Here is a 14,803-nt window from a genome sequence, read left to right on the forward strand (position 1 = left end):
TCCCTTATAGGACTGATTTAGGAATGACAGAAAATGGCTCCTGAAGCCTTTGAGCATTTGGGGGCAGCGAGTGCTTGTCATGAAACCTGGTCAGTCTAATGGCATTCTCTTGCTAAACTGGAGTTGTCGTTATTACACTATGAGTGTATCTGTCTATGAAGAATTTTACTAAGTACGAAATACAAAAAACAGGACTTAAGAGTTAAACAAAATACTTCATGGTATTAGTGAGTTATAAGCTGGATTTGAATGACACAGAGACATGGCCCCTTGTTGGTATCGTGGGCTGGAGTTCCAAGCATAAAGGACAGTGTGTGAGAACTGAAGGAGTATTTTAGGCTGCTGAAAGTTGGAAGACTGAAAGGAAGAGGAAATGCTAAGAATATATCATGATACAAAAACAGAGAGATAACCTGGAGTGGGGTGGAGAGCTGTAGAAAGCTTTAAAGGCAGGAACAAAAGTTTATGCTGAATGTAGGAAGCATTGAAAAGTCAGTGTCATGATCTGAAGGTTTTACTACCTATATTTCTAGCTAATTTACTTCATATCTTTGAATGGGTTAGAAGTTAATGAGACTAGGATTTTGCCTGGTTCCTTGATGTCACCCCAACAGCTTCAACAATCTTCCATTAGACACAGGGCACATGACCTCCTCACTCCCATTCAGTCGCTTATCCTATTTGGACTGCATCACTTATGCTGGTCCTCACTGGTTCTGTAAGGTAATGGGGGTATGAAGCTCTGAAATGACATGCCCAATTGAAGTCACTTAGACAGTGCCTCTGGTGTGGGAAAATGTTGCTGGATACAGAGAAGCAGAAAATGAAAGAGATTTTCTTCAGAAGTCATCTGTTTATTTGCCAGAATTGAGGATTAGTTAACATTGGCTAAATATTTAATGTATTAAATTATTTATTGGCTACTGCTCAATAAGAGATGCTTGAGGTGACTGACAATGTTAAAAACACTGAAGATCACATAGATTTCCGAGACTTCGTGATTTCACAGAATAGTAGCCTAAAACTAGAGTTGGATGGAGCCGTTGTGAACCTGTTTCTCACATATTACATAATATATGCTTTGTGCTTGTGCAGCTATTGATGATCTGTTTTGTTACCTAGGACAAGTGGAATGTCTCCATAGAAGCCTTCTCTAGCTGTCTCTACACTGACAACCGTATTCCTTTAAGCCTCAGCCAGAGTTGTTCGTATTACAAAAGCCATCCACAGCTAAACTATGGATTTCTTTTCCCACCAAGTAATTAAATTTCTTTTGCATTACTAAAGAGAATTATTTATTAGCAGGCACTGCAAACAGAATAAGTATTAGAGTTTGTGCAAGTATATACAGGGTGTGCAAGCTTTCAGAATGCTTGAAAAAGCTTATACCTTACATAAACATTAAATGTGGGAGACAACAAAAGGACCTAGAGAACTTCTAGTTCATATTTAACATTATCAAGCCAACCCCCCTTTTAAAATAAAATAACAAAAGAGTCTTCTGGGGTTTTAATGACTAACAAATTTATTGTGGCTTAAACTTGCATGAGTAATCATCACTTCATCTGTATATAAAAATAAACTATGAAATTATTAAAGACAGATAATTAAATACAATCAGTGCCAGAGATTAAATGGTAAGATACATGAACCAAAGTGTCATGTATAAATGTTGTATGTAAAACAACAATCAGGAAACCCTTCCTTCCATAGGGAAACATCGTCACGTGTATGTGCTTATGCCATTCACACTAAATGGTGCTACTGCTATGCATGTATTTTGAAATCTAAAATCAAGACACTTTTTGAGTTGAGTTTTTATAAAGATAAAGGCCCCCATTCAGTAGTGTTTCTGTTGGTTATAGAGAATTGTCTTCAATGCTGAACTGAATGGGAAGCTGTTGCGGTAGGTGGGATCCCCTGCTCTCAGCCTTTGCCCTCCCCTGCCACCAGTCACCTGGCCAGTAGGTGGAAAGGCATGGGCAATGAACCCAGGAGGCAAAATACCTCTGGGGCAAGCCCACAGTGGGCACACTCCCAGCGGGGTGCAACAACGTCACTTCCAGGAGTGACGTCACCATGCTGGTTGCAGGAAGGCTGCCATGCTTTGCCTATTTGGGGCTCAAATTGGCAGGAGCATTCCCGTGGCCAGCATGATGACTTGATGGAAATGACATCATTGCGCCAGCACTGGAAGTATGTGTGCACACAAAGATTTCGAAACCAATAAGTACCAGGTCCCCCACTTTCCACCAGGAGGGTAAAGAGACCTGGCAACCCTGCCTTCCACACACTAGGGTGTCTTCCACATGGCACACTTAAAATCGGTTTTCTGGGTATTCAGAACTGCTTGGGGCTTCTATAGGTCTGTGCTTGAGGGAATCAAACTGAAGTGGTATCTTGTTTTTATTTCTACACTGGAAAAATGCCCCAGTTTTGCTGTGCGCTTTCTGGGGGAAGATCAACACCAACGTTTCATCTGTGTGGCTTTCTTGGGCAGGCGGACGGGGGGGAGTTGCATTGTAACGTTTGGACATTAGAAAAGGTTGTGGTTAACCTCACCCTGTTTAAGCTCCAAAGTTTAAAAAGAAATCTTTGTGTTGATTGGCTGAGCCATTTTGGAGGGAAAGCTTAAAAAAATAAGTGGTTTTTTAAGACAATAATGTAGCAATGTTGCTATTTTAATTTTTTTTTTTTAAAAAAAGGAGAAAAACACAAGAAACACAACACACTCCTGCACTATCTTGTGTTGGTGAGAAGACAGTTTTACTACCAGGGTCACACAATACATAACACAAAATAATGACATTTGAGCCAATCAGAATGCAGGGAGTAAAGGGGAGGGTGAAAGGCAGGGCCAGGACTGACACCAGAGAAAACATTCTGCTCTTCAAAAAAGCTGTCATAACTTAACTGTAAGAAACACATCAGGGAAAAATCATTTCTGCAGCTTTTACAGCTTTTGCTGTGGAAACTGAACTGGGGTATTTTGACTTTATGTGCAGAATTCTGGGGTGAAATCAGAACAGTATATGGGGCCAGAACCAGCAAAAAAGCCCTATGCGGAAGAGACTGAGAATTCCATGTGCTCCTGGAATCTGGTATTGGATTATTAAGATGCCAACCACCGATCTAATAAAAGACATGTAAATTCCAACTGAAGTAAAATTTAATTATTTAGCACCATAAATTGGAAAGTTAGACACATTGCAGTCAGTGGGAGTTGCTTTTGGAAAAGACGGCACTCCTTAGTAGAATTAAGTATGTTAAACTCATTGAAATTAGTGGTTTAAGAGTGCTTAATTTTGATTTGACTTATGGCCAGTGGTTGGAGTCTGAAGAGCTACATTGGGTGTTCTCAAAGGTTCAGCCACACTTAGTGCAATTTTTGTGTGTATTGCTTTCACCCCTTTTAAACAGCAGACTCCCTAAGGAAATGTCACAAACTGATTTTTGGACATTTCTGTAGCAAGAAGGACAAATTAATCTTGTAACAAATTAAATTTGTTTTTAGATTTAATGAAGGATGACAGAAATGGTAGCTATGAAGGATTTTTCACAAGCAATGTTGCTCCAATGTATCATGCATTTCAAGGTAAAAGTTAACTATATATTTCTAACAGAAAGGTTAATGTTATTAACAATATCTAAGATGGCTTTGTTTGGGATTGCCTTAGCATTGTGATAAAGCATAATTGCCCCATGGAACCTGAGACACATTGTGCCATAGTCCTGCCATAATTCTGTAATGTCCATCACAGAAGCCATGTAGGAGCCACTTATTTGAGTGTGCAAATGTGAATTATTTTAAAATCAATGTGACTTCTTATTTTGATGACCCATGTCAAGTAGCATGGTCAACATTGCATTTGTTTGGGTCCTACAGTAGCTGCCAGTGGAACAGAACCATCCCTAACTCCCCACTGTAATGCCCTCATCTTCCCAAATTCTGTTCCTGAGTGAGACCTTTATGAACAGCATAAGGGGGAAAGTTTGGATCTGTTGTGGGAAGCAGGATCAGCAGAAATCCATCCTTTTCTACACCTGTGAAGTTGGTCACAGACCATAAGACAATACTTCTTTTTATCCAAATAATTAAACGTGGACATGTTTGGGGGGGGGAAGTATTTGCAATACGAAAGCCAGTATGGTTTAGTGATTTTAATATTGGACTAAAATCTGGGAGACCCAGATACAAATCCCTGCTCTGCTATGGAAGCTTGCTGGGCCAGTCACACAATTCCAACCTAACTTACATCACGGAGTTGTTGTGAGAATAAAATGGAGGAGAATGATGTAAGCCACTTTGGGTTCCAGTTGTGGAGAAATGCAGAGTATAAATGAAATAAATATAGAGACCATTTAATTCATGAAATCAGCAGTGATTTTAAGGGGGTTTGGTGATTATGGAATACTTGATATGGAGAGACTGACCTACATAACTACCAAAATTCCTTCCAGATCTTTTATATGGATGGACAGAGTTCTATCCTAACTAGGAATCAGACCAGAACCCTTCTTCTTTGTGTGCAGAGGGTCCCAGGTTCAGTCCTTAGCATCTCCAGTTAAAAAGCACTAGGCAGAAGGTTGTGAAAGAGCTTTGCTTGAGACTCTGGAGAGCTGCTGCCAGTCTGAGAAGACAGTACTGATCTTGATGGACCGATGGTCTGATTCAGCATAAGGCAGCTTCATGTGAGTGAGGGAGGGGCAGTAGCTTAGTGACTTTCTACCAAGGTAGATATATTTGCAAATCCAAGTCATGACTAACTGCTTTCCAACAGATTCTATGTCTTCTCTGTATATACATGTAAGGTAGGCATAGCAATTGTCACTGTCCCCTTAGCACAATGGAAGCTTCTAAACATCGAAGGCCAGGCCAAGAGCAGTTAAGGATGTCCCCAGGTTGTATTATATATTGCCTTGTAGACTCCAAGGACTTCAGTGCATGTTTTCTAGGCCTAACCTTGTGGCAGAACGACCCACAGTGTTCCAAGGCAGTGATGATTCAGTCCACCTTGGAATTTTGTCATTCTTTTCATTCTGTCCATTCATTTCTCTCAAACTGGTTCTACAGGTAAACAAATGTAATGCAATTTATGGATTTAATGTAAGAAATCCAGGGCAAAGTAGTTTTATCCAGGAAGATGAAAGACTTTGTCTTGCAATCCTCAATCATGCACATTTGTCCTTGTGTCTGCAGTGATCTGGAACTATTTCAATACAGTCCTACTACCAGCATATGCTACAGCAAAAAATGGTGTGAACGTAATCACTGGTCCTGTATTTGATTATGACTACAATGGGTTGTATGATACACCCAAGGAAGTGAAAAGGTGGGTACATGGTAGCTTTAGTTTTTATAGTAATAAAGAGAAGGTAAAGGTAGGTAGGTAAAGGTGCAAGCACCGAGTCATTACTGACCCATGGTGGATGTCGCATCAGACATTTTCATGGCAGACTTTTTATGGGGTGGTTTGCCATTGCCTTCCCCAGTCATCTAGACTTTACCCCCAGGAAACTGGATACTCATTTTACCAACCTCGGAAGGATGGAAGGCTGAGTCAACCTTGAGCCGGCCACTTGAACCTGGCTTCCACCAGGATCGAACTCAGGTCGTAAACAGAGCTTGGGCTGCAGTACTGCAGATTACCACTCTGCACCACAGGGCTCTTAATAAAGAAAAACAATTGTAATATTTCTGTCCTGAGCAGCAGCTACCCGCCCTGGACTTGGCCCCAGTGCCGCTCTCCAAGCTGGGGGACAGCCCGGGGAAGCCCCTCTGCAGCTCCCTTCTCAGCCTTCCTCAACCCCTGTAAGGGCACACTTATCAGGCTCCATAACATGGGGGAACGTGTCCCGCGGTTGGGAGAGCTGGGGGCAGCAGCAGGCAGGAGCCTTTGGCAGCATAGCAGCAACCACCGCAGCAACAGAGAGCCAGCTGGAGTGTTCAGTGGCATGGCGTCTCCCAGGATCCAAAGGGAGGGTCAGCCAGGATTGAGCCTATCATGTCAGCCCTACCTGGTGACCTTGGTGAAGGGGAAGCAGGAAGATAAGGGCACTGATTGGGAGACTGGGTGGGACTTGGAAGGGTGCAATGAAAAGGAGGACTCCCCATGAGGACGGAGAAGAGAGTGCTGGTGTGACTGGGCATGCAAAGTGTCACTGTGCAGTGGGTAGGAGGAGGAACCAGGTGACGCAACCCCCTCCCCTTCCCAAATTTGAGGCTTAAGGAGTACTCCTGATGCACTCAGGAAGACCGTGGAGGGCTTCACTGGCACAGCAGGTGTTGCAGCGGCTCAAAAATGTTTATGAATTCATTACCAAAGCAAAAGTAAAGTGCTTCCTCATCTTAATTTCTAGCAAGTAATCTGCAATTCATCTCTCTGAATAGAAGCAGATCTTTTACAAAACTACAAAGAAGGAATTACATGAGAAATGTGAGAGTCACCCCCCCCCCCACACTCAGATATGTGATTGTAGAAGTTCAGCTTTTGCTCCACAGTGCTATGGATCCAGACCTCCATGAAATGCTGCTCCTGGGACATTAGGGGATGCTAAGGAATGACAAGAGTGGGAAGAGAGAATCTTTGGAAATTGCCAGTTTAGTCTGGATCCAACTCAATATCTGGCAATGAAAGATCAAAGATAAAACAGAAATATAAAACTGAGGATTAAATCACAGACTGTCCAGAGCAATTTTGTTAATGGCTATCAAAACTGCTACAGTGCAAGAGGGCTATCCTAAACAGGTGTGAACCTCTAGTGTACTACTTGCAAAATTGTTCTTTAGATGCATTGCTATGGGCAAAGCTGCTATACATCCTATATTTAAATAGGGACAGAGGAGGTATTAAAATGAAGGGAGTATGCATAATTTGAGAAAGTGCACTCTTTCTTCCGTGTACATAGTACACTTCTAAGTGCTACTTTATTTCTACACATCACAAAACTGACCCTGGTTTATCCTCCCATATCAAGAAGCTTAATGCCAATTACAAAATAAGTGTACAGTTCAGAAAGAGCAGTCTTTTTCTGACAGACACCTTCACAAATACTCATTATTGTAATCATTCAACTTTGACTTTGGTAACAAGAACCTAAAACCCAACCTGTCAAATTCAAAAAAATTCTTTGGCACAATCAGTCTAGTTAAAGTGGAACACTGTAGTAGGTTTTTGCGCTTACAGCCAGCAGATGGCACTACAGAGCCTGGACAAACCCCCAAGGATGTTAGAGAATTTCCCTCTGCGGAGCTGAAGGCGGGCGGGGGAACCTTCCCTTCAAGGTTCAGATTTCATAGTGCAAAGAAACTCTAAAGGCATTTGGCAAAGAAGAACAAAATTTATTAGTAGGGTGGCCATCCTGATGCAAACCAGTCAGGCTAGAATACATGCCATGACCATACAGGTCTCAGCTTACATACAGTACAATATGATAATGAGCATCATCAGTTCCATGTCATAATGTCGTAGGTCTGAGGTCACGCAGAGCTATCAGTTTTACAATACTACCTCTGTAGATTATGTAACACATCAGTGTTGGTCAAGCTAAAAAACAGAACTTGTGCAGGCATCTAAGATACGAGATAACGGCAGGGAGGGTGCATCCGAAGAAGGACTCTCCCTTCTAAGAAAGAGGATATCTGGTATTGTACATGTTATCACACTAAACCGAAGGGTGGTCTGGTCATCAGAGGCATGTAACAAAGGAGTCAGGACATGGGCAGTGAGTTTCCAGTGAGATCCAGGGGCAGTGAGATTGTGAGTAGGCTCATGATCGAGACCATGTTTAATATCATAAATGGAATGTTTAATATTCCCTAACAGTTTCCTTAAAGTGAATTATAAGAATTAAGAAATCAGGGCAGCTTTCACACAAAGGACTTCAGCCACCTGACTGGTGTGCTTTTTAAATTTTTCCACATGATGCCATCCTTTATTTATTTCTTTTCATGAAAAATTTGCTTTATTGTAAAACTGCAAAAAAAAAAGGGGGGTATTTCCTGGGCAGGACACTATTGGCAAAAGCAGTTAATTGTGTCTGATGGGGAAATAGCATAATTGCAGGACTTTGATGAAGAGCTAGTCAGTTACCCTTTTCATTGATTGATGACCACAAGGGGCTAGTCCCTGGCAAAAATTAGCACGTAACAGAAGACAATCACCTTTTAGACAGAGGGAGGGGATCCTCAGAGGTTCTGCAAATGCAACTTTTTAAAAGGTTGTTGAAAGGTATTGTGTTGTTCCTATCCAGTGTTACTCATGATTGGTTTTTTTAAAAGCAGAAGAGAATTGGCTACAGCTCAGCCTACCTTGGTAGGGGAGGCGGGGGTGGCAGGAAGTTATCAGAGGTGTCTGCCAATATGTAGAGGTTTTTTTAAAAAAAGGTATAGCATTATTTCTGTGCAGCATTGCATTATATGCTACTCAAAAGAACAAACAAACAGGATGAGGGTCACCTGAGAACACAGCAGGTGGTAGGTCTTCAATGCACAGAAAAGCACCGCTACAAATGGAGTGAACATGGATTATCTTGGGCTGTCTGGAAGCTCTAATGCAAGGGTCATTTCACACAGAATCTCATCTGCAAGTAGACTCTCACTGGAAATCACCCTGGTGTGGAAGCAGTCCAGTTTGCAAAAAAATGTATAACTAAAGTCAGAAACTGTGTGCAGCCTCTGAAAGCCTTCTGCGAAGGGTTGCACTATAAGTGTGCTTACAAGTCCCACTGGGCTGCGAGTGCTGTTGCTCATTGTAGTTGCATAGGTCTGTGAGAACTGGTTTCTTACCTTAGAGTGTGTATGTATTGCTCAGTGTTTCCATTGTCCTTGAAGTCGAGGGGGCTTTATTACCCCAGAGTATAGCTGCATAGGCCCAAATCCGCCAGGAAGTTCCTTGTGCAGGACTCATGAAAATGGATTCATTGCAGCGGACTTTGCCCCAGGAAACTTCCTGCTGCATTGAAAACACTGATATGACATCATGTTATTACAACAATTTTGGTTAAATGGATACCAGATTTTTTTCTACTTCTGCTATTTTAATATTTAAATTTTTAAAGCTTATAAAAATACTGATTTTTTTTAACAGTGAAAAATTTTTTTAAAATTTCAGACTAACTAATAATTCAGATGTCCTGATTCCAACTCACTATTTCATTATGTTGACAAGCTGTAAAAATGTTTCCCAGACTCCTTTGCAATGTGAAGGGTCTCTTGATGTAGAATCTTATATTGTACCTCACAGAGAAGACAACAGTGAAAGCTGCGCGGTGAGTAATCTTCATTTTCGTTCATGTATAAGCACGTGTATGTACCACCCAGCTATGTATATTCTAGTTTTTCACCACAATGTAAAAAAAGTGCATCATTTTCTGTTGGGCACAAGTTTCTAGTCCTTTTTTTTTTTTATAAATTTTTTTATTTTCATAACTACAAAACACTACACCAGACTATCACAAGGAAAGGGGAGAGGGAAGGAACAAATGGGGGTGGAAAAAGAAAAGGGGGGGGGGGAATGAACTACAAACACTAAACACTACACTTCAATGTTTCCCTTCATACTGTCATAATACAAAAATAGCTCCATAGAATAATGATGGAGTGGTTAATCATACAGAGAATAAACATTTCAAATTCTGATTAAACTTTCCTCCCCCTTCTAGGTCCCGGACGCAATTCTCTCTGTGCAACCGCTGTTGTGGTGCTCTCCTCCTCCTCCTCCCCCCCTCCGGCTCCTCCTTTTCTTCGTTCTCGGTGCAGCAGAGTTCTGGGTTTTTATTCTCAAAATCCTTTAGTTGATCTTCTGATAATATCTTATAGGCCTGATCTTTATATCTGAACCATATTCCTTCCGGGAATAACCATTTGTACTTTATTCCATGGTCCCTCAGAAGAGCTGCAAACTTTTTATATTTAAAACGCCGTTTCCGGACTAGAAATGGAACGTCCTTCAAGATCTTGACTTTCAAACCCATAAAGTCCAAATCCGCATTGTATGAGTTATATAGGATGGTGTCCCGAATCTTTTTAGATGAAAAGTCAATAATGATCTCACGAGGCAACTGTCGCTTTGTTGCATATTTTGAAGAAGCCCGACGGACCTCCAAAATGGCGCTTTTAACCTCTTCTTTAGTTGTCCTCGCGGGTGTCGCCAGTAGTTCCGAGACCAAATCCCACAGATCCTCATTTTCCTCCTCTTTCACGTTTTGGAGACGCAAAATTGTCTGCGTTCGTTCCACCTGTAGCCCGATCAGCTGGTTCTCCACCAACTTCAGCTCCTTTTTTGTAGCCTTCACAAGTGACGCACTTTCCAGAGCAGACTTTTCTGCCCCCCCCCCCGCTGCTGCCTTAATGGTTTTCACCTCGCTTTCAATTAAGCCCACCCTTTGATCAGTTTCGTTCAGCTTGTCAACAAAGGGTTTTATGGCTTCCACCACCGCCCTGCGCACCAACTCTTCGAGCGACTCCCCCTTCAAAGTAGCCGAGATTGACTTACCGAGAGCGGGACTTTGCTTCCTTGCTGCCATTTTGGGGGGGGGGGGCGCCAACAAAATTCTGGAACTCAACGAAGGGGAAGAGCGAGTCTTCTTCAGATCAACCTCTCCTTCACAAACGCTTGTAAAACAGAAGGGATTCGCTTGTTTACAGGCTTCCGTCTGTTTCTTTTACTTGCCGTTTCTCGTTGCCCGGCGGCACTCGAGGCGCCGCGCACATCTGCCGGCCTCCATAGGGACAAACGGGCAATTCCCCCCCCCCCCCGCATTGATTTCGGGGAGTTCTTCCCGCCGCGTCCCGGACCCTGGCTCCCTCCCTGGGAGTCCTGGGGGCTAATCCTTGCGGATCAGCCGCCCGGTCAGGGTGCCCGGTCGTTTCCTCCCGGACCAGCCGAGAGGAGCGTCCGGCATGGCTGAGAAAACGAAACCGAATCACAAGTTTCTAGTCCTTGTAGCTGTGAAACTAGGTTTGAAAACAGTATAGGCAATGTCTGGCAAAAGCTCTGAAATCAAAGGAATGGGGTGTCTTGGATAACTTGAATAACTCATTGCTCCTTTCAGCAATTTTAGTTGAAGTCTCTTCAGTACACGCAGATTTATTTGATAACTTATATATGGATCTCAACAATTAAGCGTTTCTTTGCTCAGAATTTTTTATGTTGTTTAATTAAAGTAAACATAGACCTGATCATGGCTCACATGCAAGCATCTGTGTCAAAACACCTCACCGGTATTCTATGCAGAGACTCAACCAGAGTTTTGATGCTATCATCAAATCTAGTCTTTGTTCCACTAAACACATTCTTTTTACGTAGAACCTTTCTTTCTTTCTTACTAGCTTTTGCAGAAGCCGCCCTTTCACCCAGACCTGGCAAGAAGGCTATTCATGAATAGTCTGCCATGTTGCTGTGAGGAAGACCAAGATTGCTAGTTACCTATGGAAATCTCAAGCAATGGTTGGGTTTCTGTAGGACACTCAGTACAAGTGACTTAGAACCAGAAAGGGAAGGGAGGGAAAGTGCTCCATAATGTCCTATTGTGATCATCTCCCACATGTGCAGTTTGGTAAGCTGCAATGGTTCATATTTTTGATTTTTACCCTTAATGATAGGAATTATTCTAATTACTGAAGATGGCTGTTATAAGCAAAGAGGAAAATGCATTTTACTAGATACTAAAATACTAGTTTAAAATACCTTTCAGCCTCTACAAAAGGAAATACGTCTTTATACAACAAGTGATTAAAATGTGGAATTTGCTGCCAGAGGATGTACCAATGGCCACAGGTATAGGCAACTTTAGGGATTAGACAGAATCAGTGGCTCCTACCCAGGGTGACTGAAAGGAAGTTTCACATTCAAAGGCAGTGACCCTCTGAATACCAGTACCAAGAGGCAACATCCAGGGAAGGCCTCAGCCTCTGTGCCTTGTTGCTGGCCCTTCGGAGTAACTGGTTGGCCATTGTGTGAGACAGGATGCCGGATAAGATGGACCACTGGTCTCACCCCTCAGGGTTCTTCTTAATGTTCTTATGAGGAAATGGAGAATCATTATGTGCATTGCACTGCAACCTTGCTAAAGTTCATAGATCCAGAGGAGTGAGCCGTGTTAGTCTGTAGTTGCAAAACAGTAGAGTCCAGTAGCACCTTTAAGACTAACCAACTTTATTGTAGCATGAGCTTTCAGGAACCACAGCTCTTTTCATCAGATGCATCTGCTGAAGAGAGCTGTGGTTCTTGAAAGCTTATGCTACAAATAAGTTGGTTAGTCTTAAAGGTGCTACTGGACTCTTTACTGTTTTGCTAAAGTTAAGCAGACCTGGTCAGTGCTTGGATGGGGTTACCTCTTGGGCATCTGGTCTATGCTTTCTTGAGTCCCGTGACTGAAGAACAGCAGGATACGTATGTAATAAATAAATAATGTAAACACACAACTTTTTAGATCTGTAGCAAGAATATATTTATTTATTTAATAAAGTCATTATATTAGCAGTGCAATCTTATACAGTGTCAATGTTTAGATTGGAGTAATTCTGTATAGGATTGCACTACAAACCTCAACTTATCCACTGAAACTTATTTCTTCTATGGAACTTTCTTCTTACTTGTAGTCTTCTGAGAATGTAATCTCAGCAACAAAATATTTCTGTAACTATCTTTTTTCGTTCATGTTCTGAAAATTCTCTCTCTGTTCCAACAGAATGGCAAGACTGAATCCTTGTGGGTTGAAGAGAGAATGAGATTTCACACAGCCCGTGCCAGAGACGTAGAACTTCTGACTGGGCTAAGTTTTTTCCATGATAGAAAACAGCCTGTGTCAGATATTTTGCAATTAAAAACCTATTTGCCAAGTTTCAACAAGGCTTAATTTTAATGCTTGCAACGCTATTGGACTTACGTACAGAAAGAGGGAGACTATTACAGGAAACAAACGCTTTTAAACATGCTGGAAGATTGAGAACGCTTGAGCAAAAGAAGAGCAGGGAAAAAAATCTGTGCCATGTTTCTATCTCAGGGACATTTTATTGACCAGGTATAATAGAGGAGAGTAGCTTCTCCCAGCCTTATTATCCACATCAATGTGGTAAAAGTTTTGTACTTTGTTATTAAAGCTAGTTTGCCAGCATTTCATAAACTGATGTAAGGCTGGTTCCAGGGTTTGGGGGGGGGCCCTGGACAGAGAGTGCTTAGGGGGCCCACTATGCCCACTACTATGCCCTTCTTGCCTTCCCATCCACATGCCCCCACTTGCCTGTGTGTGTTTCCTATGCCCACTCACAAGCTCTCTCATCATTTGCAGTCAGAGATGCTTACACTCCCTGCATACCCTTCCCCTCATGTTGCTGGGTGATGGGTGCAGCTAGGAGCACCCCATCTATGGTCACCAGGAATGCTAGTGCTTTGTGCACCACCCACATGCCCTTCTCCAACTGTGCTAGGCAGCATGTGTAGCTGGGAGCAGAGATAACAAAGCACTCATAAGCAGGCAGTGGAAGGGCATGAATGCAGGCATCAGTGGAGATGTGTGAGTAGGGCATCGGCAGCAGTGGGCCCCTCCAGAACCCATGGGCTCCAGCAGCTGCTCAATCTTGTCATGTGCTGATGCTGGCCCTGAACTGACACATATATGAGGGAAAACGGTTTAGCTAAAAGTGTGGGCATGTATATTTTACAAAAAAAGAGAAGTAATATAAATACTGTATAAAAAAACATTTCATATTTTAAAGGTTTTTTCACTCTGTAACAGTACTCTAAGAGTCAAACTGTATGACATTGGGAAAACCATGACCAGATATTCTACCTTTTAAACTTCTGTTAACAGCAGCCGGGATTGATAACACAACATGGAAGAATCCTTCACTCTGCACCATTTTCCTCTGGTCTTAATCTAATTTAGGTTCCTCCATGGCTGCTATTAAAAGGGATGGGATATTTGATCATTGATCTTCAATGTCTTATCTAGTTTGGCCCTAATTTACTGCATATTATATTTGGATCATTGCACCATTTACTGTATGATGTTCTGATGTGTTGCTACCTTGTAAGGATCACTGAGGAGACAGAAACAGCCCTTTTCAGCTTTGTATCTTAAGTACTGTACTATACCCCTCAACTAATTTGTACAAATGTTACTGGTCATTGAAGAGGATAAGATAAAATATAATTTTACATCTATGACGGATATGACTGGCTCCAGCTCCACCGCTCCTGAGAAACCAACCAATGAGAGCAGGCAGAATGCTAAGCCAGGGACAGTTAGAGTCCGTTGGAGAGAGTGACAGGCTGAGAGAAGGGCTTGGGATGCCACTGAAAGGAGGTAGCAGAGATATTTGCTGGTTGATTATAAACCTGTTCAGTTACATTGAAACATTCCCTGTTTAACCTATTTGTTTATGAGTTTAAAAACTATTCACTTCTATGTTCCATTTTGTAAATAAAGTTTAATTTTGGTTTGTTTTACCCTGGTTGGCTTGAAGTCATTGGCTGAAGGAAAATATTACACACAGAGACCTCAAATGCTGTGGTCATGTTAAATGAGCCAAATTTAGATAATGGTGGGAGCGCGTACAGGGAAAATAACCTCTTAAGTTCCCTTTCCCCAATAGCCCTGGGCAGTAGCTGGGTTAGTGGAGGTAAATACAGGGAATGGGCTGCCTGTGTGGTAGAGCCTCTAGAAGAGGGGACCTTATGAGGATTTGGGTCAAGGCTCTGTGTGCTAAAGTGGAGGCTAGACAGGTGGCATGTGATGACCAGCCCTTATCAGTCTTGGAAGCCCGAAACCTGTGGAGGGAGGTTTTGGGTGGGGGGAA

The 14,803-nt window shown here is 42.3% G+C and overlaps 1 protein-coding gene across 1 annotated transcript in view; it reads left to right on the top strand.

Annotated features, from left to right (window-relative positions):
* Positions 1-14,453, top strand: part of ENPP1 (ectonucleotide pyrophosphatase/phosphodiesterase 1) — a 66,066-nt gene extending 51,613 nt beyond the window's left edge. Inside the window, exons 21-25 of the mRNA XM_054975047.1 lie at positions 1,123-1,258; positions 3,515-3,595; positions 5,201-5,333; positions 9,114-9,270; positions 12,694-14,453. Coding sequence (XP_054831022.1) covers positions 1,123-1,258; positions 3,515-3,595; positions 5,201-5,333; positions 9,114-9,270; positions 12,694-12,861 — 675 coding nt within the window. The 3' untranslated portion in view covers positions 12,862-14,453. The remainder of the gene's footprint in view (positions 1-1,122; positions 1,259-3,514; positions 3,596-5,200; positions 5,334-9,113; positions 9,271-12,693) is intronic.
* The last annotated feature ends 350 nt before the right edge of the window (positions 14,454-14,803 follow it).

This window comes from Eublepharis macularius, chromosome 1 (assembly GCF_028583425.1).
Source record: "Eublepharis macularius isolate TG4126 chromosome 1, MPM_Emac_v1.0, whole genome shotgun sequence".
Classification (NCBI taxonomy): Eukaryota; Metazoa; Chordata; class Lepidosauria; order Squamata; family Eublepharidae; genus Eublepharis; species Eublepharis macularius.